General features: G+C 42.3%; 1 protein-coding gene across 1 annotated transcript; it reads left to right on the top strand.

Annotated features, from left to right (window-relative positions):
• The first annotated feature begins 3,928 nt into the window (after window positions 1-3,928).
• Window positions 3,929-24,049, top strand: LOC306933275 (ectonucleoside triphosphate diphosphohydrolase 2-like). The gene is made up of 9 exons (XM_079515419.1): window positions 3,929-4,083; window positions 11,367-11,484; window positions 12,370-12,520; window positions 15,472-15,631; window positions 16,489-16,716; window positions 17,668-17,940; window positions 18,855-18,974; window positions 20,680-20,814; window positions 21,738-24,049. Exons 1-9 carry the CDS (start codon window positions 3,967-3,969, stop codon window positions 21,948-21,950), a joined length of 1,515 nt encoding a protein of 504 aa, XP_079371545.1. The 5' UTR covers window positions 3,929-3,966; the 3' UTR covers window positions 21,951-24,049.
• Window positions 24,050-25,393: the final 1,344 nt, after the last annotated feature.

Genomic DNA, 25,393 nt, shown 5'->3' with positions numbered 1-25,393 from the left:
AATTGTAAATAATCAAGTAAAGTACAAATACATCTAAATTGTAATTAACCCATTCTGGGCGGGAACCCCTTTTGGTGTTATTCGGTATTTAAGTCCGACGTCATTTTGTAGTCCTACGTTACGTCCGGGTCCAAGTGGCACCAGCTCCCGTCCGCTTCTCATTGTAAATAGCAATATCTAAACGCGTGAATCTTTTTACAATGTTATCTTTCAGAAAGGAAGCCATTGAGGGTCTTAATGCTTCCAACTCGAGTACAATTATTAATGTTCTGTACAAGTGTCCATGACAAAGAAAATATATAAGTATAAAACACATTCCTAAATCACACAAAACATCTCATTCTTAACCTGATTATATAAAGAACAAACTACCCAAGACCATCTGTAAACAATTCCCCCCCTATCAGTATGTGATCTATTACATCGCATTACCCACACTGAACATCATTTGCTGTTCATATATTCAGAACGGGTAAGGACTAGTACATATAATTTACAGATAATATAGTATATATAGTTATAGCATAGTATAAAGAAAAGGTCTAGATTCTAGAACATGATTGAAAGGACACTTGATTATCTATAACATGATTATCGAGACAGTATTGTCAACATAGTTGCCATATCATAGTTGCTATGGTACCGGTATATTATGTAAAAAATAGTAATAATAAATACAAAACAGAATAAGAATAATTTAAGTGATTATTATTTTAATGTTGAATGAAGGAATAACATATTGGCTGATGTCATAACTCAGGGCAAAGTAGATTACTATTAAATAAAGATGAAAATAAAGGGAAAAGTACAAAAACAGGTACATTGTAGTGAATAGAAATATCTATAAATCGTTTGGAAAGAGTTTTGTGAGTGTATCTCTTACCTTGGTGTTGTTCACATTTCTTCACAGCTTACAACTACACATTTATTGACAGCCTACACGACCCACTGAGGACTATAATAAAATAAAAACCTGTTCACATTTTTGGTTAAAAAAAAGGCTACAGTATACAAAAATGTCCACAAATTGTTTTCACAAGGTTTCTGTCAGAGCAGACCTCTCCTTCAGTGGACTGTAATGACCAAATTAATAGATTTTTTGAGGGGCGCTAGCCCCTGCTATGCCCAGCTTTGTCTGTTTGTGTGCACACAAACACGATGATTTTGGCTATATATTGAGGATAAAAAGTGAGGGCAGAAATGTGAAGACGCTAAAAGTGATTGCCCGGAATTACATTTGTGATGATTTGATTGGCTGAGCACGGAATGTGATGTATGATGATAAAAGCGCCCATCATGTGTGTGATTTTATACAAAAAGTAACATGGTTAATTCCTTCTGGTCTCTCTCTCTCTATACTGTCTGTATATACTATCTTTTGTGTATCTGTTGTGTACTTACCTTTGTCATGATGTATGACCTCATCATCTGCTCGACCCAGCGATTTGTCCCCAGAATCTCCATCTAAACAGGGGTTGGTGGTGGGTGAGGATTCAGCTGAATCTCCATCTAAACAGGGGTTGGTGGCGGGTGAGGATTCAGCTGAAGCGTGTGCGTGGAGAACATGACAACACCAGGCGGTCTTGCCCGTGCCTAGAAGATATGTAAACAAGGATAAGAACAGAAATGAACAGGAACAGAACATTAATAATCTTGTATCATTGTGCACAGATGTCAGTCTCTCTGATACAGTAGTTGATGGTCATCATATCATGTATATCAATATGCTTACGCAGATGGTTGTTTCACACTGGGCCACAGTGGGCCAGGCAGATAAGGTCATAAGTCATGCCAACCTTAATGGACCTAGTTGGTATAATTTGATCCCTTCTTGTCATCAAGTAACTGTACTCTCTGGTAAGCACAGATTTACACTCCAGGTCCCTTCTCTGATGATCAACCATCTGCAAATGCTTCAACCATCTGGCAAATGCCTCCCAGTGTAGAGCAAACATGGCTGAATGTATCATAGTGTGGTCACACCTAGTTTAGTTGGTATAATTTGATCTTGAGTAACAGGCGATAGTGGCTCAGGAGGTAGAGTGGCCGTCCTTGGAGTCTGAAAGTTCCAGGTTCGATTCCCGGGCTCCCCCAGAGTTAGTGTCGAAGTGTCCTTGAGCAAGACACTGAAACCTGCTCCTGATGAGCAGGTTGGTGCCTTGCATGGTTTCCTCCGCCATCGGTGTGTGAATGGGTGAAGTACATTGTAATGTAAAGTGCTTTGGATAAAAGCACTATATAAGTGCAGTCCCTTTAACATTTACTGTGCTCTCCAAAGCCAACCAAAATAAGTAATAACAAGCAATAAGCAGTATGCAAAAAGAAATGCTACATAAACGTAGCATCTGATTGTTGTGAAACTTGGCGCAACCTGATTGCTCAAGACTGCAGACAGCTGCTACAAAGGACTGTGAAGACAGCAGCAAAACTAATTGGCAAAGAATTACCACAACTTCATGACATTCCCACAGCACTAAGGACACCAGCCACATCGATCATGTGCTGTCACTCCTTCCATCTAAATACCGGAGCATCAAATCGCACACCATCAAGAATCAAGATGCATTTATTTGTCCCCTATATAGACAGGTACAAGCAGCATCTAACATGACTGTGCTAACTAACACACCAATACGATATGACAAGATAATAATAATAATAAATAAAGTAATAATACTGTCTGGATGTAATAACCGTCCGTCTCAGTAACAGACCACAATGAAAATAAGTCCTAAGACTTGCCTCTTGCCTCGATGAACATAATGGAACTTGTTTTTCCTGCATGACGTCTAATAAAATCAAATCAAGATTCTTCCCACAGGCAGTCAAGTTCCTGAACAGACTTTCTGAACACTCATATGCATACGTATACAGTAGCTAATATGTAATATTAGCCTATATCCTGTATAGCTTGTAGATGCTATTTCTGAACATTTTTTGAAAACTCTAAGTGTTTGAAAAATCTTCAGACAGCGTATGGCTACAAGAAATGAATGAAGAATGAAAGTGAATGAGAATTGTGCTGCCTTCTCGGCAGCTGCAATGGAGGTGCCCTGCATGGGCAATGAAGTCATGTGTATTACTGGTTCAAAACATCTGTCTGACAACAAAACAACAAGTTACAGTGGATTTCCAACTTAGCCACTTAAACTCCTGCATCCGTGTGGGGAAGGCAGAAAATAGAAGATTGGTCCCGTACGTTGTAAGCTTGTCGATCTGCTATTTTCAACGGAAGCTTTCCCCACAACAACATAAAACATAAAATACACTAGTAGCCCTGAGGGACCCCAGTCAACCATATTTTATAGGATATAACTGGCTAAGCTCGATGTATGCTTGGTCGTACGCCTACACAGTCTCACGAGGCAAAAATAGCTGGTCTACAGAGCTACGCTCACAAGTTTGAAGATCTGCTATTTATTGTCTGAGCAATTATGAGCATAATTTGGGCATAATAACTCTTGGATTTCCAAGATAAGAAATTATAGAAACCCATTAATACCAAGAAACAGATCATTCTCACAAAAATGGAATCCATGCAACTCCAATTATTCATGTAGTTGTAGGATAATATGCCTACATTTTAGATGTGGAAAAGGAAGTCTGCCTATTCGAATTATAGTCACCAACTTCACTAAACAATGTCTAGGGCTAGGCTATGTGTCATCATCTCATCTCAAAACAGCTATTTGTTATTATAGATAAGTCACGTTCAGAGTAATCTATCTCTCACCAATGCACTTGGGTAACCCCCCCCCCCGAAAAGAAGCCTAGTCGTGTGACGATAGGACAAAAGCTATGACCAAACCCACTGCGCGCACACACCCACACCCACGCACGCCTTTGATAACTGTGCGCGCTTTTAAGCTTGCTGGCACCAGCAGCAAAGGGACGCGACAGCCAGGCAGCCGAGTCTCTGCATGTTGTGCAGCTTTTACAGATCAGCAAACCAACCACTAAAGCAACATGACAATCCAGTACTGTCAAGTAGTGCCTCCCGCTGTGTTGCTGCTCCTGGGAATAGTCGGCATTCTGCTGGTCGTTCTGTCGACCGAAGAAATAAAGGAGCCTCCTGAAAACATGGTAAATAAAATAACACTAATAAAATCATTAGTTTTACCTGCTATTTGAAACTGCTGTCATTGCTGTCAATGCGATACTGCAGAGTGCAAACAGTCTTACTCACTCTTATACATGAGACTGACTGTGTGGTGCATGAATGTCGCGTGTTTAACAAGAAGAGAAGAGTCGTTTTGGTGATTATGATCTGCTGCCGGCGCGCCGCAGCTGGGTGCTCTGCTGTTGGTCAGCCGGCTGGGTGCGCACCCACCTGCCGCTTCACTGACCGTTGGCCGATCATAAAATGATATGTTTAACCGGAAATAATAATGTTGTCAATGTCACCTGCTGCAAGTGCTTATATCCGCTGTTTGTTTCCCATAGAAACCAAAACAATGTGACATAACAGGTACAAGATGAAGCCGATACCCATGTACCTGTCTAGATACTTCCTTAATGTTAACGAAGTCCACACCCACAACACCAGAGGGAGTGCAACGAACCATGTACAACCCAGATTCGGCACAAACAAGGGACTAAATTATTTTCGCTCCTATGCCACCAAAATGTGGAACGCCCTACCAACAGTCATTAAGACATGCAAATCCCTTGACTCCTTCAAAACCGCTCTCAAAGGGCACCTACGGACGGCTGCAATTCGAAACTGGCCCCCGTAAAATCTGAATCCCCCCCACTGCCCCCCCTCCCCCTTTTTCCCTCACTGTATATGTTTCTTTTCCCTTTTTACCTCCTTTATGATGAATTCCTGTTCTGTCCTTTGTCTATAGAAGTGTCTATTTGTACGTCTCTAAATGTTTTTGATGAATTGAACATGGTGGACCCTATTGGAAACAAGTGTAATGCTTAATTGGGTCGTCCACTCACAGTTAACAGCCTTTGTATTGAGTTTGTGCTTGAAATGTACTGTAATTCTGCAAACTGTTAATAAATATTTCAATCAATCAATCTGAGTTATAGTAATGCGTGGCGTGCGTAACACAGGTGGTCAATCATTGGGATTTTATTGGTGTCACACGTACCGCTCAGTTCACCACGTATTGACTCCTATGGTTCATGTAGCCTAGTTATATTATTATTATTGTGGTGGCTCTTTTGTTGGTTCCAAACATTTCCACATTGCCAACAAACCCACTGATGCACCCAGAGACTTTGGATGTACGCAGATCAAATAAAGATTGTCCACAGGTTCAATGGCATTTTAGGTTGCATTTACTTTCCTTTCGAGGTGCAGTGATACATTACAAACAGGCACATTCTCTCTTCCTTATGGCATGATCTCTTGTGCTGTGCTGTCTTTCTCTCTGTCTGTCTGGTAAAAACTGGTTTGTCCACCAGGTGCATGCCGCTCCCCAATCACCCAGGCCTACATATGCTCTCCATCAATCAATTAGGCCTGGGGAGGCGTGCCCTTGGTGTCCAAACACCAAGGGCACGCCGTGATAATAATAATAAATAGACATACAAAACAGTGAGGATGGCTTCTACAATTATTATTAGTAGTAGTAGTAGTAGTAGTAGTAGCATTGTTATGGAAATTTAACCTTAATATCTCCCATAACAATATTATTATTTTATATTATTATAGGAAATATGCAATTTGAGTAGGATTTGGACTGGAGGCTACATTGATCAGGTATACGCTACATACCTTTATTCAGATCACATTATTCTAAAATAGTAGGTTAAATGAATCTGCTATACAGGCCTAATATACAACTAACATAAAGAGGATGCCATACACTATGGATTTCGTTCTATTAAAGGACTTCAGCTGCTAAAGTGGACATAGTGTGGGCTACTTTGTTCTTCGCACTGAAACCATGGGCGGTCAGAAGAGAGCAAACCCCACAGTTGTGTGTTTAGTATCAGCATTGCATCCTTTTGAAGTGTGTTTGAACACTGAGGGCCCTATTATGCATGTCTTAAGTACCAGGTCTTATTACTTAACTTAAGACCTGGAGGCGTGATCAATGCCATTTGGCTATTCTGAGTGGCCAAATAGCATTGACCACGCCTCCAGGTCTTAAGTTAAGTCATAAGACCTGGTACTTAAGACACGCATAATAGGGCCCTGAATCTCAACCCGCTCAGTCATTGTCAACCAGATAAGACCAATTAGCGCACGTGCACACGCACGCACGCACGCGCGCACACGCACGCGCGCACACGCACACACACACTTTGAGAAACAAACAAGTTTAAATCCATGCAAACCTCACCCCAACCTCTGGCAGTATTCTGTGCTTGGTGTGCTTTGCACTTTGCATTGATTTTGCATTAATTTCAAACTAAGCCAAAACGGAAATTGAGGACAGAAGATGGAGACAGAACAGAGAGACACAATGACAATGAGGGGCAAACAATGAGAGATGCAAGCATTTACACAATTCAGTAGTAGTGTCTTGTGTTAACTTCAATCAAGGGTCCCTCTTTTGTGAACCTCAAATGCACTACTTTGAAATATTTTTGAATGGACCTATGAATAGAAGTAATTCCACAATGGGCCGTGTTTTGTCATTGTCAACTATACTTTGTCAAACTAAATACTTCAAAAGACACAGAAAGCAATGAATTAAATGTCAAACCTCTCCCATTTTTTATTTGTAGCAAATATCAAAAGATGAAAAGCATTTTCTAAGTAGGCTACTCAAAGTTGCTTTACAGGTGCAACAAAAGGAAATAGAAATACACGTTAAAGGACTACAATAATTCTCAGAAAAAACAAGGCATGTGTTGTTGTTTTTCTCTCCGAAGGATTAGGAGCATCTTTGATGTGGTTAGGAGTGACTTTCAGGGAGGGGCAGCAACTGAAAAGACTCCACCATCACCCATATCACATTAATACCAGAATCCTTTGGCTGGAATATTATTTGTTAGTGCGGCAATTGTTGATCATTTTATTACCGATGTCAAGCACGCTTTTATTAATGATTATTTTTTCCCCCACATATCATTGAATCAACGTAAAAAATAATCAAATGGATTTTCTTTGAAATAATCGACAAAATGTATTTGTCTGATTAACCACTCAAGTCCAGATCTATGTTATACTTTGCTGTGCAACTGTGCTACACGAAAATAGCAGATCTACAAGCTCACACCGTGTTGCTTGTAGGTGAGCTTGTAGACAACCTACCCTGCCTTCGGTTAAGTTCCGCATCACCTACAGATCTCTCCATGCCCTCCCAGGGGTATTCAACTAGGGGACTACAATTGTAAAACGACATGGAAGTCAGGGGCCCACAAGACTGTGACAAAAAAATTACCGTCTAGCTTACATTTCCAAGTAGCTTGTGGCCAGATTCACTACTTTCAGAATGACGTAGCTTTCAAGTATAGTTCAGCTATTTCTAGGCCTACTTTATGAGTTTTGAGAGGATTTTGTCCATCATATCAAAGACGGAATTCTCCATCTGTTTCCATGTTTTAGTTTTGAGTGGATTTTGTCCATCACACCAACCAAATCAATAATTCTCATTCTCTTTATCTACTCTAACTCTCAACTAATGGTTCAAACACATCCTAAAAGCTTGTGCCCTTATCAGCCAATATGAAAATGGAAAACACTTTCACAGTGTCAGCCTGTCTCCATTACTCTTCGCACACAAAGACGTTTCATTGCCTGGGATCCATCAAGGAAGCTTTGAGAAGGAAAGGAAATGGTCACATGACAGGGCTTGCGCCATGACACTTTCATGGACACTTTCATGGGAACCAAACTACACCCGGAAGTTCGGCAGAATGCACTGTCAATGATAGCTCAGTGGCCAGCTCATGAACAAACACTATTTCTGAATGACTGAGACCTTTTTGTAATCGCTTCTGGAAAACAACAGAAGATATAACACATTATTGTCTGCTGTGTTGCTTTTTTAACTTAAAAAGCTATTTATCCAGCAGATCACAGAGAGTATACTATAATGGGAGTATCTCAGACACTAAACATATTCACTGTGGAATTCCACAAGGAAGTTGCTTAGGTCCTTTGTTGTTCACTATATTTACAAATGACATGCCACTGGTCTTAGACAGGGCCAATACACTACTTTGTAGTAGCCTGGTTAATAAACCAGACCGAATCAGCCGTTGGCAAAAAAAAAATTGCCTGCCAGCGGATTAGGGTCTGGCGAGGCTCAGTAGCACGCCTCTTTCCTACAACCGAGAACAGGTCGGGCCAATCGGGACACGGTATGCAATATGGGCGGGCTTTGGTACAGTGACGTTCAATGCTTGAGACCTTTGACTGACAGTAGCTCTGACCAATTGCGTCAAAGAGAAAATGTTTGAACCCGCCCCCCGGGAAATGAAATCCAAGTGGAGCCAGCCCAGACTAATATACCGCGACAGTGTTGTGTGATATTAGTCTGGCTTATTAGCCAGGCTAACTTTGTAGGCCTATATGTCTGCCACTAATGTGGAAGATCTGTCTGTAGCTCTCAACAAGGAACTACAGAACATATCAGAGTGGGTGGTGAACAATAGGATGGTCCTGAACATCTCAAAGACTAAATCCATTGTATTTGGATCACAGCATATGCTCAAGTCAAAACCCAAATTGAATCTGAATCTGAGCGATTTAGCAATTGAGCAGGTAGATGAAACAAAACTACTTGGGGTTACATTAGACAGTCATCTAACATGGTCTACTCATATTGAAAACATAACTAAGAAAATGGGAGGGGGTTTGTCCATGATTAGGAGATGTGCTGAGTTTTTAACTCCAACATCTGCTGTCCACGTCATCCAGGCACTAGTGATATCCCACCTTGACTATTTTTTTATTTTCTTTTTAATGTTTTTTTTTGTGGCTTTCGCCTTTATTTTATATTTTTTTTATGGAGGGACAGACAGTAGGCTGACAGGAAATGGGGAGATAGATGGGGGGGTGACATGCAGTAAAGGCCGTCGGGATCGGGAGTCGAACCCACGGCACACTGCCAGACTGGATTACCAGCCAAGGTGCCTGGACCGCTGAGCCACGGCCCAGGCCTCCCACCTTGACTATTGTCCAGTTGTGTGGTCCAATGCAGCTAAAAAGGACCTGCGTAAATTACAAATAGCCCAGAATAAGGCAGCTCGCCTTGCCCTGAACTGCAATACTAGATCTAGTACACTGTTAAATCATCAGAAGCTGTCATGGCTGTTGGTGGAGCAGAGATTAGCTGCTAGTCTGGCTGGATTTTTTTAGGAACCTTTGTTCAAATAAAAAACCAAAATGCTTATATAAAAATATTCATTATACCAGTGATAGACACAGACATAATACCAGACATGTTGCAATGGGTCGATTTACAGTGCCTAAGCCAAGAACTGATGCAATGAAGAATACAGTCATGTACAGGGCAATGACTTTCTGGAACTCTCTACCAGTATGCAGGATTTTCTTATATATATGGCGAAATTGTAATTCTGTTTATGTCAATATACCAGTTCATGTAATCTAGAGTGAATGCACTAACCGTAGTTGTTGTGCTTTAATGTATTTCTTTTTTTTCTTTTCTTTTGTATTTCTATTCTTTTGATATCTGTAATGTTGTTTTGTTTGGGGTGAACAGGGCGAACATAGCAACCATGCTCATTTTTTCTGCACTAACAAAGCCAGTTGTAGGAGTGGTTTACAACTTTACACCACTCAAAAATAGATGCCTCATTGGCCGCTGCAGTTCGTTGGAGCGATGTGTGTTGAAGGAGGGGCGGAATAATTTACACTGGGAGAGGAAGTATACGCCGGAAGTGTGGAAGGCACGTTACGTCACGCTGCCACTCAAGTGTTTACTGGCCAATCACAGCGCATCTTTTCCGGGACTTACAGACCCGAACATGCGCTCTGTGACGCACGGTCATGCTTCTGCGGGGCTTCGCAAGGAATCTCGGGAAAGTTTTGCCCTCCCTTGAGCACATACGCTCCCGAGCCAGAAAGGGCGTCTACGTTTATGTCTATGCACTGGAATACCTACTTCCTGTTTTCTCCAATTGAAAATCGAAGCATGCACACTAAGTGCTGGCACTTAAATAATAATCCTACTGTATATCAAACATCAAAATGCATAGTATGACGCAGGCACTAATAAGTCACCATAATGGACATGCCGTATAGACATTGTTGTGTCCTATACTATAGAACAGAACAATGGGCATGCAGTAGGCAAGTTGTCTTGACGAGAGTGCCAGTTCTTGCGTGAATATGAACTGTCTGGATAATCCAATGTGGTGATGAGAGTCTTACTATTAAATTCTGATTTCATTTGAGTAACAATTCAATTTGTAAAACAAAAATCACACCTGTGTGAAGTGAGGGGCACTCTTATCACTATGCCTATTTGCTCAGACATTATGACGTAAGATTCTTCAATTAATTGTCAATGGGAATTTGTGTAGGACAAAGTTTGTGAACTTACACTAAAAGCTGGATATAGGAGGGGCTAGCGGCCAACGTAAATATGGAAATATACACTGGAAATAAAGTCAGGATGGGAATTTCAGTTAAAACACATTTTTTTCGCAGGATGATACCGTGTTTGGCAATAGAATAGAATTATGATTTAAATCAATATCTCTATCTTTTGCATCAAATACAAATCACACAATTACCAACAATGTACGACTATATGTACTAAAGCACAGTGGATCTAGTAAATTAGGACATTAGGGGCGCGGATCCCCAGATGACAGTAAAGTGACAATTTAAGGACTTGTAAGACCTTTTAATACAGAAAATAAAAAAATTAAATAACTTAAATGAATTGAAAAAAGACTATTACCGCATCAAAAGTAAGACTGGACAAATCTCATTGGCCAAATTCTCAAATAATATACAGACCCACCCAAGTCTTCTGACTTTTGGGTCTCCCCTCTGTCCCTCGTAAATAGAGGGTATGCGCGTGACATCATCATCAAACCCGGAAGTTATGCAGGAATGCCTACTGAGTGGCAAAACTACTTTCTGGCCTTGACAACCCATGCATCCAAACAGAAAAGTCCTATCTGATTGCATTAAACAACATTAAACAATGTTAAACTCACTTTGCATGTTGCTTTGCCACTCGATTTGCCACTCGACACCATTCACTTTAAGCATGCGCATACCCTCTATACCAGTATAGGCGAACCTTCTGGCATAGAGCTTTCAGTGTGGCAGAGTCCCTACCCTCTGGCACCCTCTCCCCATGGAGATTGGCCAGGCGCCAACACTGGACTTTTAAGTCTGCAACTGAAGAGATATTTGTTCACATAAGGCTTTTGGCAGCTACTGTAGTTTGCTATTTAAATTACTCTCCCTGTTTCAGTACGGAGTCGTCTTGGATGCGGGCTCATCCCACACAACTATGTATGTTTATAAATGGCCGGCCGACAAGCAGAACGGCACTGGCATCGTCACAGAGCACAGCGAGTGCCACGTTAAGGGTGAGTAAAAAAATGATGTAAAACATACAGATCTAATAGACCAGGGGGTTTCAACTGATTGTGAACAAGGGACCACCACCCTGACTTAGAATCAACCTGGGGTGGGGACCACTGTTGTGTTGGATGGGGATATGGGCTAAGATTAGTGCTTTTGTAACACTTGCTATGAATCCCAAGTGTGTACATCCCACTGTTTCTCAACCAATGGTCTACTAATAATTTCCTTGAGATTCTAACTCTTGACCTACAACTTGTCAGTAAATGACTGCATCTATGGTCATCATAGGTCACCAGGTAATTTAGTTCACCGCTTCTCAACTAGTGGAAATAAAATTATAAAAGATCAACAAATCCTACATTACTAAATGCGTTGTCAGGGACCACATGCAATACTTTAACGGACCACCAGTGGTCCACGTACCACCTGTTGAAAACCCCTGCAATAGACCACAGAATATGAAATGATTTTGACAGACAGAAACCGTTCTGATTGGGGAAACATCCTAGTCTAGTCATTAGTTCCTGTAATGTTTAAGTAACTATTTCAGCAACATGCCAGCTGGCTTGCCAGCATTAAGTCTTGTGCAATGTTCTGTTCCCGGGCATATGGTCCATTTCCTCAGCATATTGTGCCTAACCGTTGAGTGCCCCACTCAACTGTTCCTCTTCTTGCTCATGTTAGCTCTGTTTCCATAGAAACACACAACAACAGTTGACACTCTGTGTGCCACTCATCAAATCAGAAAAGGAAGAAAGTGTTTTTTGGGAAGGTCATTCAGGTCAGGCTTGTTAAGCGGAACTACTTTCTCTCTCTCCCTCGCTCTCCCTCTCCCCCCCCCTCCTCTCTCTCTCTCTCTTTCTCTCTCTCTCTCTCTCTTCGTCAAGGTGGAGGGATATCAAGCTACGCGGACAACCGCGGAGGCGCAGCCCGCAGTCTTGAGCTCTGTCTTGAACAAGCGAGGAAGGATATCCCACGATCTAGACACCACTTAACCCCCGTCTATCTGGGAGCCACCGCCGGCATGAGACTGTTGAAGTGAGCGGAAAAGGTCCTATGTTAAAGGCGTAGTGAAACGGAAATGGTGGACATTTTATTTTGAAGTTTCAGACGGTCTCAAGTTGAAACACCGTTATGAAGTTTCTGAACCAATCAGAGCGTCGCATCCCTTCAGGGGATGGGATGGTAGCTAGGGACGGTAGCTATGCTACGCAGGACAGCGTGTGGATGTTTGTTTACAAGTCAGATAGTCGGCCAGCTTTACCAGTTTACTCTTATGTGGCTTATTTCTACCCTATAATGTTTTCAGATACATTTTTTAGCGTGATGATTAAGTTGAAACCGAGTAATACACTCTCTGGATGTTATCTTGAATGGGAATAAAAACGGAAGATGTCTGTAATCAGTAGCAGCTGTGCAGCCTGTGCTGGACGGATGCGGAGATATGGGGAATTAAACGGGTGAGCTTCATTTTTATTGGCTTCTATCGCTGTGGGCCTCGACACGTCATCACGCAGCACGTTTTCGTTTTCAGGAAGTAATCAAAAATATTTTTTATGGACTTTTGATATAAAAACACACAAAAATGAGAATTTTCCCATTCTTTTGGCATCCATTGTTAGGTATGCCCATATGATGACCACGGGTATGGTCTAAAAGTGTGAAATTTCACTACACCTTTAATGTTCAAAACAGTCGAATCAGTCGAAAGTAGAAGTACTCAGATTTTGGACTTAAGTGGAAAAAAGTACCAATACCACAGTGTTATAAGTAAAAGTCCTGCAGTCAAAATCTTACTGAAATCAAAGTACAAACATATTAGCAGCAAAATAAACTTAAAGGATGGCCTTTTCAGAATCCATGTTATTGGACTATAATTGATCATTAACCACTTATGCCCCATTTTATACTTTGGCTATTTTAAAAATAGCCGATCTACAATGCTTTGCTTAACTTTTGGCTAAAGGTGACATTAAAAGGTGACATTAAAAAAAAAGTTATTGTTAATTGTTTTTAGGTTTTCTGAGCTGCAAACGTTTAGAAGGAGGAGAGACCCGCACACCGCCACTTGCTGGTTCAAGAGTGTTCATTTCACTACACCTTTAATGTTCAAATCAGTCGAAAGTAGAAAGAAGAAGTACTCAGATTTTGGACTTAAGTGGAAAAAAGTACCAATACCACAGTGTTATAAGTAAAAGTCCCGCACACCTGGTTACGTTTCGGAAGAAGGCCGAAAGCCGAAACGTTGCTACGACTCTTATCTAAATAAAAACTCTTGAACCAGCAAGTGGCGGTGTGCGGGTCTCTCCTCCTTCTAAACGTTTGCTGCTCTGTCAGGACCTATATGCACCTGCTGTAAAAATTAAACCGAGTGTGCAGAAGTCATCTCTCTAAATAGGTTTTCTGAGCTCAATTGCAAAAAAATAAATATAAAAACATTCAGTAGATTTCCTGTGGTCTGGGGTTTTCTGACTCAAACAAGTGCTCTGATTTCCCTGCTGTTTGTGATGTCACAGCCTGCAAATCCCATATATGTCAATGGGATTTGCCAGCAGATGTCACTGTTTTCATTGTTGTCTCCACCAGGCCGAAGGCATGGGGAGAGAGTATGTTTTGCACTCCGTCCGTGTGTCCGTCCGTCCGTGTGTGTGTCCGTCCGTCCTTCCTTCCGTCCGTCTGTGTACAGCTAATCTCCGGCACCGTTAACCCGGTCGATGCCAAACTTTGCACACACACTCCCTGGATGCCAACGATGAACCTCTGCCCCACATTTTCCAGAACGGCCTGTTATAGCGCCACCAGGAGGCCGCTTTGTGCAAAACAAGTTTTTGGACAGTACACCTACAGATTTTGTCCAAACATCACACAAATTGGTACACAGTCTCTCTAGAGCCATTCAACGAAACAGGTCTTTCACATTTCTCAGACTCCATCCTGATTGGCTAAGATTGGCTTCCAAAGTTCGCAGGAGTGCTCAGTTTCAAACAAAATGCTGCAAATCATGAACACATCGTGTGATTTCCGTGAAATTGTGCAGGCACATTCCCACTAGGCCGAGGAAGAAATGCCACATGAACATTTTCAACTCAGCCTCATGGTGGCGCTATAACTGGCCGAAAAGTGTTTTTACCTCTAACTGCATGGATCTGTGGATAACTTTGTATGCCAACTCCCTGGAGGCCAAGGAAAAACCTTTGCCTGGAATTTTTCACATCTGCTCTTTATAGCGCCACCAGGAGGCCGACATATGTAAAACACATTTTCTAATATTACTCCTTCAGATTTTATCCAAATTTCACGCAAATCAGTACACATGTTCTCCATAGTCATGTGATCAAGACGGGTTTTGTTTGATTTCTCATAATCCACCCTCATTGGCTACGATTGGCTTCTAAACTTTTCAGGAGTAGCCCGCTTTGTACCCGTTTTGTACAAATCGCCACAACTACTCAACGCAGCGTCCGATTGCGGTGAAACTGTGCATGCATATTCCCACTAGGCTGAGGAAGAAATGCCACTTGACAGTTTTCGATTCAGCCTCATGGTGGCGCTACAACAGGCCAAGCCGCGTCTCTCACACACACACACACACACACACACACACACACACACACACACACACACACACACACACACACACACGTTTATATATTACTCCTACACATTTTGCCAAACATCACACACACTGGTGGAGACCTGTGCCCGGAAGGGCACTTTTTCTAGTTTTGCCTGTTTTCATTGCAGTTCAAAAGGCTTCCAAACCCCAAAGAAAACCGACCACAGAAAATCCACTGAATGTTCAAAGTTCAGGTTTTTTGGGTGTAATTGAGGTCAAAAAATGTAATCCTAAAGTATAATCTGACTTTCTTGAGATCGGTGTTGTTGTTTGTGGATTAACTGGTCCTTGGCCTACTGTATGTCACTATCATCTGGTTACAGCATAAACAATCCCACAGAATCACAGAACTGTCACCATCATGTCATTACAGCATAACCAATCCCACAGAATCACAGAGGATACTGGAAGAGGTGAGCGTCAAGCTACGCTCGTATCCGTTCAGATTCCGGGGGGCAACCATCCTGAGTGGCCAGGAGGAGGGGGCTTACGGCTGGGTTACAGTCAACTACCTGCTGGAGAACTTTGTCAAGGTGGGCTTTCATAGTGTCTTTGGGGGGTTCCAATCACTGGGAAAACATATTAAAATCCCCCAAAATTGACGTTTTCCAACAGTTTCACGTAGCCAGGGGTTTTCAAGTGGTGGTCCATGGAAGTATTGCATGTGGTCCCTGACCATGCATTTAGTAATGTAGGATTTGTTGATTTCTTTTTTTCTTTCTTTCCATGTAGTAATTTACTGACAAGTTGGAGGTCAATAATTTCAACAGAAAAGAGAGTTCCCCCTCTTGAGATCCCAAATAATTGGCAAAAAAAACCTTGATCAAGCAAAAGATGTCATGGTATTTCTTTCTTTAAAACCTTGAAATACATGAAAAAAATATATCTAGATATAGATCATGATCAGTGGTGGAAAACGTGCTCACATGTTTTACTTAAGTAAAAAAACTGCCATATAGAAATACTCAAGTTACAAGTAAAAGTCTAGAATTAAAAATTGACTTGAGTAAAAGTACAAAAGCATTGGCTTCAAAATGTAGGCTACTACCAAAAGTACTTGTTATGCAGAAAGCAGAATGTCCCGTTTCACAACCTGAAAATAGCCGAAATGTACATATAGTGCTGACGTGGTTAATGTATGTTTTGAAATAATAATCCAAATCTAACTAACTAGTTCAACCAAAGTTTCCAAATAATTGTAGTGGAGTAAAAGTACAATATTTGGATCCAAGATGTAGCGGAGTAGAAGTAAAAGTATTGGAGATTTGAAGTACTCAAATAAACAACAAATACCTCAACATTTTAATGAACTTACAGTACTTAAGTAAACGTTCTTACTAGTTCATTTACACCACTGGCCATGATAGTTTCTTTTCTCTTGGCAATACAGTATGGCTTTGTGGGCCGCTGGCTGAGCCCTGGCAGAGACACAGTTGGAGCTCTAGATTTCGGCGGCGCCTCCACCCAGATCACCTTCGAGACCTCTGCGGAGGTGGAAAACCAGGACAACGCGATGGAGCTGAGGCTTTATGGACGGAAGCACCGCCTGTACACCCAGAGCTTCCTGTGCTACGGCCGAGACCAGGTCCTGCGGAAGCTGATGGCTCATTTAGTGAAGGTACTGTAGGTCCCTCAGCCTGCTGTGCTGATACGCAAGGGATATTATCCACATTGGTTTTATGGGTTGAGAGGGAACATTTGCCAGAAAATAGCAGATCTACAAGCTCTGGAGAACCGGCCTTCACATTTGGCTCCAGAACGGGCATTCTGTTCTCCAGAACTGGACATGTGATCGGCAACGAGCACATGCAAAGTCAAGGCAAATGCATAAGAATGATGGGCGTCGCCCGCAAATGACACGCACGTGGGTGCTGTATATGGACCTCTGCTGACGTCATAGTGCATATCACGTCATGCTGACAATGGTTACTGCACTAGTTCATTTATCTGGGGGATTTCATGAACTCTGGTGTAACATGAAGCTTTTTCGAGACCGATTAAAGTCAAACTTGCATTGCACTGGTCAGGTGTATTGCAAACATGCTTCATAGAGAATATCCTATTTCACCCGCTTTGAATGTTATCAACCGAAATCTTTACTTTAATAAAGTAATTCCTTTGCCTAAGAATGGTGTGCGGGCCCTACCTCCTTCCACGATCAACCGATAATCACCACAATATGCTCCTTATCAGACCATGCAATGGAGCAATATGGACATTTCCTATACATAGGCCTACTGCCTACCGCGAGTAGGCGACTGGGAAATTACTGCAGCCGAAGCGAAAACAATGTGAAACTGCGCTATATAACTTGGCTTTATGTTTACTTATGTCTCCGGGTTAAGGTTAGGGTTAGAGTTTGGGTTAGTAGTCGGGACGTCGGACAATGACAGCTACTGAGATCTTGGTAGGTCAGTAGACAGCTACTGAGACCATTCAATAGTCTGATTAAACCTGATAATGAATGGGACATTGCCATGTCATCTGGTTACAGCATAACCTTCGATAGCATTCGAAGCTGGTGTCTCTTCATCACGATCATACTTTTCTTGACATTTGTTGTCCTCAGACTCAAGGGCCAGGCCCCGTGCTGTCCAACCCCTGCTACCCAGCTAATGTGAACGCCTTCGTCAACCTTGGGAAAGAGGTGTTCGACTCCCCGTGTACCGCAGAGTACAGGCCCACGCCCTTTGACCCGCAGCTGACCGTGACAGTGCAGGGCACTGGACACTATGAGCACTGCCTGGGCAACATGTCGCACATCTTCACCTTCGACAGCTGCTCGTACTCCAAGTGTTCCTTCGACGGAGTCTTCCAACCCAATGTGACGGGAAGTTTCATGGTGAGGACTTTTAGTGGATGTTTTAACTAAATAGGCATATATAGCAATATTTTTAATGCCGGTATTATTTTGTGCGCAGTTTGATTCACTAAAGTAAATTTTACCTCGTTCATTTAGCTTGGTTTGTGGTGAATTAAAAGGTAATTTGTGCACTCTGCTCCTTCTATGTTGAATGTGATTAAGTTAAAATTGCGTAACTTTCAGTTTTTAAATGTTTGATGAAGATGAGTGAGAGGTAAACTACTTTTCTCTCTATTGGCCTATTTTATTATGGCTTGCCAGTCAAATACAGAATCAATTTTCTCGCTTGTTTACTGCAATGCACTTTTTTCTGGACTGCCAAAGAAAACAACGGACAGATTACAACTTGTGAAAAATGCAGCATCATAGAAGGTAGGTTTGTTTCCCTGCCCACATCCGTTTTTTTCTACAGGCAGGTGTTCGGGTGAATCCCATACACAACATATTTGTTTTTGTTTTTCACTGGACCATTCTCGCATGTCCCAGGAATGGGTGGACCAAGTTCCAAGCTCCATTTTTTTTTCTAGGAATATTTTTTAAATAATACACACGTATTTTGCCGATTTTGCACAAAACAACGAAAAATATATATTATGGGGAGGCCCTATCATTATGTACCTCAAGTTGCCATGTATTGCTGTACTTCAATATATTTTGATGAGGAATATTTTTGATGGAATATTTTACATTCTGTAAAATATATCCGTGTTTAGTTAATATGGTGTGACAAAAAGCATGTTTAGTGTTCCAGGCAGGGTTAAATGTGCTCTATAAATAGCATTGACTTGACGTGACTTGTTCTCTAGGTTTGATGACCATCTAATCCTCATGGTCACTGGACCCCAGACATGGGTTTGGCTGACCACTCACTATGTCCCGTTTACTGTCCACAGGCATTCTCTGCCTTCTTCTACACACACTCCTTTCTTCAGCGGACGACAGGCATCACTGTGACATCCCCGTCACTTATGGAGCAAGCAACGCGTTCTGTGTGTACCATGAGCTTCTCTGAGGTAAGTAAGCCTTGCCGAGCCGAGTGTTAGAGAGGCAGGGGCTGAAATCCCGTAAGAGGGCACTTTTGGACAAAAATAGCGAAAACTAGAAAAAGTGCCCTTCTGGGCACAGGTCTCCACCAGGAGGATAGGACTGTGTGAGATGTTTGGCAAAATGTTTAGGATTAATATAAACATGTTTTTGAGGCATTTTGTTCCAAAAATGTGTTTTGCAAAAATCAACCTGTTGGTGGCGCTATAACAGGCCAATGTGAAAAGGGTGGGATATATTCCTCAGCCTAGTAAGAAAATGTGTGAAAGATTCTGGAGGAGTAATATCAAAAAAATTGTTTTACAAAAGTCAGCCTCCTGGTGGCGCTATAAAAGGCAGATGCGGAAAATGCAGGTCAACGGTTTGTCCTTGGCCTCTAGGGAGTGTGCATGCAACGTTTCACGCAGATCGGTGCAGTTTTAGGTAAAAAAATGTGAAAAGCTGCCTCATGGTGGCGCTATAACAGGCCGTTCTGGAAAATGTGGGGCAGAGGTTCATCGTTGGCATCCAGGGAGTGTGTGTGCAAAGTTTGGCATCGACCGGGTTAACGGTGCCGGAGATTAGCTGGTAACAGACGGACGGAAGGACGGACACACACACACGGACACACACACACACACACACACGGACGGAGTGCAAAACATACTCTCTCCCCATGCCTTCGGCCTGGTGGAGACAATAACAGATATCCAAGCTCTCAACGCGTCACGCTGCGACGCGTTGAGAGCTTGTAGATCAGCTATTTTCGGGGCGCAACCCAGCACTCTTTAGCTAGTGGAGATGCGGTGTACGACATGGATTTTGAAACAAATTTGTTCAACGCAAAATGCTATGTTCAAGTTCAGGAGACTTCGGAAAAAAGCAATTCTCCTGAATGCTGCCTTCTGGTATGGCATGGAAAGGAGTGGCATTTGCATTTTTTTCACCATCAGTAAAAGCTGCATTCGTGGTCTGGAGAGGGCAGTTGTTTTACAGACGGGTAAAAGGGCAGGGGCTGAGCCCCCTTTGATGTCTATGTGTGCACGTCCCTGGCAGGAGCCTAATAGGCCTATCCCCTGTTTCTGTGTGATTAGGTCAGTGGTTCCCAAACCTTTTAGCTCAAGACCCCCAAAAATTAGGCAAAACGTTTGCCCGGAACCCAAACTACTGAAAATAGCCGATCTACTACCGGATCACAACAACGTGTCGCTTTGTGCCGTGTTGTGAGCTTGTATATTGGCTATTTTCACTACTTCTTAAACGTTTTTAATTCATGGATTTTGCTTTCTTTTTTTTCACGAAATTACTGGAAAAAAAATCATCGAAATGTATTATTAATTTGTGAAATGTTTTGCTTTTTTTGGGAATGTTTTTTGAAAATGTTTAGAAATAATAAAATCACTCCTGTGTGAAGTGAGGGGCGCTCTTATCATCATACATCATCTCATTCCGGCCAATTAGAATTTGCGTCCTTACCTTCGTCTTCAATGTTTGTGTTTACGCAAAGTTTGTGTTTACACGCACCCTCAAAGCTGGACATATAGGAGGGGTTAGCGCCCCTCAGAAAAAGGGAAAAAAAGGAAGAAAAAAAAGAAATGTAGGAAACAAAATATAAAGGAAAATGTGTCTGCGACCCAAAATGGGTCCCAACCTTGTGTTTGGAAATCTTAACTCTTGTCTATTATATCCACACAGATGCTCGCAAAAGCACCAGAGCAGGAGCAGCGTTTGAAGGATTACTGCGCTGTCTCAGTCTTCATGCAGGTGCTCATGGTGCGTGGATACGGCTTCGATGAGCTGTCCTTCCATCAGGTCTCTTTTCAGAAAAAGGTGAGAGTTTTATTGTAGGGTAAAAAAAATAGTAAAAATCCCACTTTATATAAATATATATTTCAAAAGATTATTTTAAATTAAATACAAATAAACTAATTTTAAAACAAACAAATCTAAGAAATTCCAAGAAATTCCAGCGACGCATTGTGCACTTGTACATCTGCTATTTTCACTAGTCCTGTCACTGGTCCCGGGCAAACGTCTAATCTCTCTTTTTGGGTCTCGACCAAAACCACTGATTTAGAGCAGGGGTTTTCAACAGGTGGTCCGTGGACCACTGGTGGTCTGTGGAAGTATTGCATGTGGTACCAGTGACCATTCATTTAGTAATGTAGTTGAGAAACATTGAACTGAATGACCTGGTGACCTATGATGAAGGTGACCGTCCATGTAGTCATTTACTGACAAGTTGGAGATCAAGAAATTCAACAGAAAAAGGGAGTTAGAATCTCAAGAGGGGGTACTAGTAGTCAATGGACCATTAGTAGAGAAACAGTGGGATGTATACACATGGTATGCATAGCAAGTGTTACAAAAGCACTAATCTTAGCCCATACCCCCACCCACCCAACACAACAGTGGTCCCCAGGTTGATTCTAAGTAAGGGTGGTGGTCCCTCATTCACAATCAGTTGAAAAGCACTTGACACAAATGACTGTAAAGAAGTGTTTTGGTGCAGGCTGGAGGCACCTCTATCGGCTGGGCTCTGGGATACATGCTTACTCTAACTGAAATAGTGTTTTAATTGGTGCAGGTGTAGCAGAGTGGCTCAGAGCCTCTGCCTGATGGCCTCAATAGTCTAATATCTCCACCGGTCCATAGGGATATCCCTTTGGTCTAGTGGTTAAGATGTTGGAAGTTCACGTAGGAGATACATCTGGGATACATGCTTACTCTAACTAGTGTTTCTTTTGGTGCAGGCCGGAGACACCTCTATCGGGTGGGCTCTGGGATACATGCTTACTCTGAGCAGCCTGCTGCCAGGAGAGAGCATCGGACTGATGAAGGCTCTGCCTCCCGGACCCTGGGCCAGCGTCATCTTCATCTTCACCCTCCTCCTCCTCGCGGTCCTGTGTTACCTCCTAATGATGATGACCTGTCAAAAGAAAAAGGGCGATGGAGGCGTTATCTAAAGAGTCAATCTGGAAAATGTATATTTGTCCCATGTTAGCTCTTACATTTTTATCCCACAATTTTGTAGTCAAATTTTTCACCCGGTGCCACTGCCAATGCCTAAGCTGTAATCCTCTGCCAACCTGGGGAGAACCCTGAACTGAGCTCATGCTACCTTCAGTGCATGAGGAGTGAGCAGGCCGCTTCTTTTCACCTGGCAGGGGGGAGTTCCCCCATTTGGACATAACACGTGGAAGGAACCTGTTATTCCAACCAGTTCCTTTTCCCTCCATCAGGCGCCCTGGCTGACCAGGGGGAGGCAGTATTTGTCCCATGTTCATTTTAGATTTTGGAAGAGAACACACTGGACACACCTTTTTTTTCTTTAATAGTCCGAGCTTCTCCAGTGTGTTCTCTTTTTCCTGCTCTTGTGACATGCCGGGCTTGCCTTGTTTGGCTGAGGCGCGGCAGGTCTAGCTTTCTTCTAAAGTTACTTTTTGTTTTTGATATTGCATTATTCTGTTATAGACTTTAATTCATTCCTTCATTCAAAAAACAAACAAACAAACAAATGTTTGTGTACATATGAAGCAGAGTGGCTCAGAGCCTCAGCCTGATGGCCTCAAAAGTCTGATATCTACCTGGTCTAGTGGTTAAGATATTGGACTTCTGATCCGGATCGTCTTTCCCTGTGAGAGGTCAAAAGGGGGGTGAGTGTAGCAGAGTGGCTCAGAGCCTCTGCCTGATGGCCTCAAAAGTCTTAATATCTCCCCCAGTTCATATAGGGATGTCCCTTTGGTCTAGTGGTTAAGATATTGGACTGACGGGAGACCCGAGTTCGAATCCTGGGCGTTACACATGCATCTGCTTTTGTGTGAGTTTACTTAAGCAATGTTAGCTTAGCTAACACATGCACTTATTTGGATGTATATTTACAACATGTTCACTTTCTATAGACCAATTATTTGTTTACAAACATTGGGACTGGGCACATGGATGACTGTTTCATGTAATCAATTCCCAACAGATCTCCAAACCTGTTGTTTTGGGGAGCGCTGGTTTCAGTCCATTCAACCTCCTCTTGTGAGTTGGCTAGTGAGATGCACCCTAGGAGACATTTATACTTCAAAGCCCAACAGTATTGCGCACAGAGAACAGCTGATATACAAGCTCACATCGCATCGCAGATGCGACTGTTGTGAGCGTAGAGGTCTGCGTGCGCGACACCAACCTGGGACGAAGCATAAATTATACTTGATGGACTGCAGGTGCGCGTGCAGCCGTGCACAAACAGGCTCTGCTGCTGTGATCATGAGCGCTATGACAGCGACTGGAGGTGTGGTTTTGAGGACAACTAGTCTGTTTTGAATTGCTATTATTGTTCAAACACAACAGAAACCAAGGCTTATATATTTCAAGGGCGAGAGATCACAATAAAAATCCTAATCATTCTTCCTCCACACTGGGAGAAAAACAGCATCTGAAAGTTTGATGGGGCATTTTTTACACGTGAGTGCAGTTAGAACTTTTCCATTGCATCTTATGAGAGGTGGTGTTCTTCTGCTGCCTTTATGCGCGCGCATGCTGTTTCTTATCAGTGTGACGTCGTCTGATAAGGCGTCTATGCGGAGAGGGAAATGTCTTTGATTCCTGCTGGATTACCATATTATGAATGCATCAACCCATGTACAATTTCTGTTGCAAATGACTACCCACACGAGTCTGTCAAACAACACCATGGCAAAACAAAAAGGGATGCAGAAAAGGGGCCCTTTGGGGAAACGGGACCGCGTGGTGCTGGGTTTGAGGCACTGACAAGGGCCCCAGCTGGGCCCTTCAGCCCTCCAGGCCGGAGGTCCCTGCATAAATTTAGGTAAAAAAGATAATAAAAGAACAAAAAAAGACTGACAATTTTACTTACTCCTACTCCACTACATCTCAGAGGCAAATATTGTACTTTTTACTCAACTACAATTATTTTTGTATTATTTTACAATTACTTTGTGGATTAGTACAAAACATTCATTAACCACTTTAGCCCTATTTACATTTTAAACAGTGGCTACTTGAAAATAGCTAAGCTTACTTTTGTGTCATTTCATGTATTGTATTGTTGTGTTGTGTTGTGTCTTGTATTTGACAAAGAAATCTAAATAAAGTATGTAAAAAACATAATGAATGGGCTGAGAGCAAAGGTGTACTGCAGTCGATGAGCGCACATGACAGGTGGACACGGCTGCTTGTTCCACTAGCGTATGTATTTTGGTAGCCCCTTTCGGGACCCTTCGTAAAGCTTTTCTGAAGTTTGGACCTCGCTTTACGTAGGGTCCCTGTGCATTTATTCCACGCTCTATGGTAGGCAGATGTACATACCCTCCGTTCAGGCCGTGCATTTGGCGCAGATGCAGTATTTTTAATCTTTGTTTGACCGTTTTGGCTTCTCTCTTCCTCACTTCCTTATTGACTTCCCATTGTACTGCCTCGCGCACCGAGAGTGGCTAGCTGAGACAGCGCAGATCAGAGGCAGGAACGTAGGGACGCGCAGCTAGCCACTCTCGGTGCGGGAGGCGGTACAATGGGAAGTCAATAAGGAAGTCAAGGAAGTGAGGCTTATAGATTCATGTCTGCTCTTGAATGCCAAAAAGACCAGTTGTGTTGGAGTCCTCAAATGTGTTTCTGGGTGGAGAGGAACTTTACCTTGTCCCAAAGCTGCAACCATACATTATTTTTTGATGCTGTGTTCCCTATGTAATGTTATGTAAATGTATTCCACTGTTTGCCTGTCTGTTTTCCGTTTTGTGTTTCTTGTGAGGAGTGGACTGCGGATGAAAATTAGCAACTGTGCTATATCCGGTGTATTTACGTCCATGTGACGTCCATTAATATGAATTGTCCTGTCCAAATAAACAAATAAAGTAAAAGTAAAGTAAAGGAAGCGAGAAGCCAAAACGGTCAACGTTTTCCGTTGTCTCTTATAGCCGCTTTATAGCCTTTATGCATCTTTTGAAACATCTCACCACCACCAGGCCGCAGCACGGCCTGAACGGAGGGTATGTACATCTGCCTACCATAGAGCGTGGAATAAATGCACAGGGACCCTACGTAAAGCGAAGTCCAAACTTCAGAAAATCTTTACGGAGGGTCCCGAAAGGGGCTAGTATTTTGGCACGTTTCTGTCTATGTGATACGATTTCAACATGAAGTTGATGATAAAAGTGACCGCTTCTGTAATTTCTCTCTTTTTGCACACAGACACAGACCAATAAACATTTGCTTTAATTTAAATTAATTTAAACACGTAGATAACAAAAATAGAAAACAAACAATATGGGTACTGTAACTGGAACAATTTGATAACTGATCTAATATAAACTAATGTTACAATTCAACTAGTATCATTGATTGATTGATTGATTGAATACTTTATTAAGTTTGCAAAACTGTACAGTGGTACGATTATACA

This window comes from Electrona antarctica (assembly GCF_951216825.1).
Source record: "Electrona antarctica genome assembly, chromosome: 12".
NCBI classification, from domain to species: Eukaryota; Metazoa; Chordata; class Actinopteri; order Myctophiformes; family Myctophidae; genus Electrona; species Electrona antarctica.
This window is presented reverse-complemented; position numbering and strand designations above follow the sequence as displayed.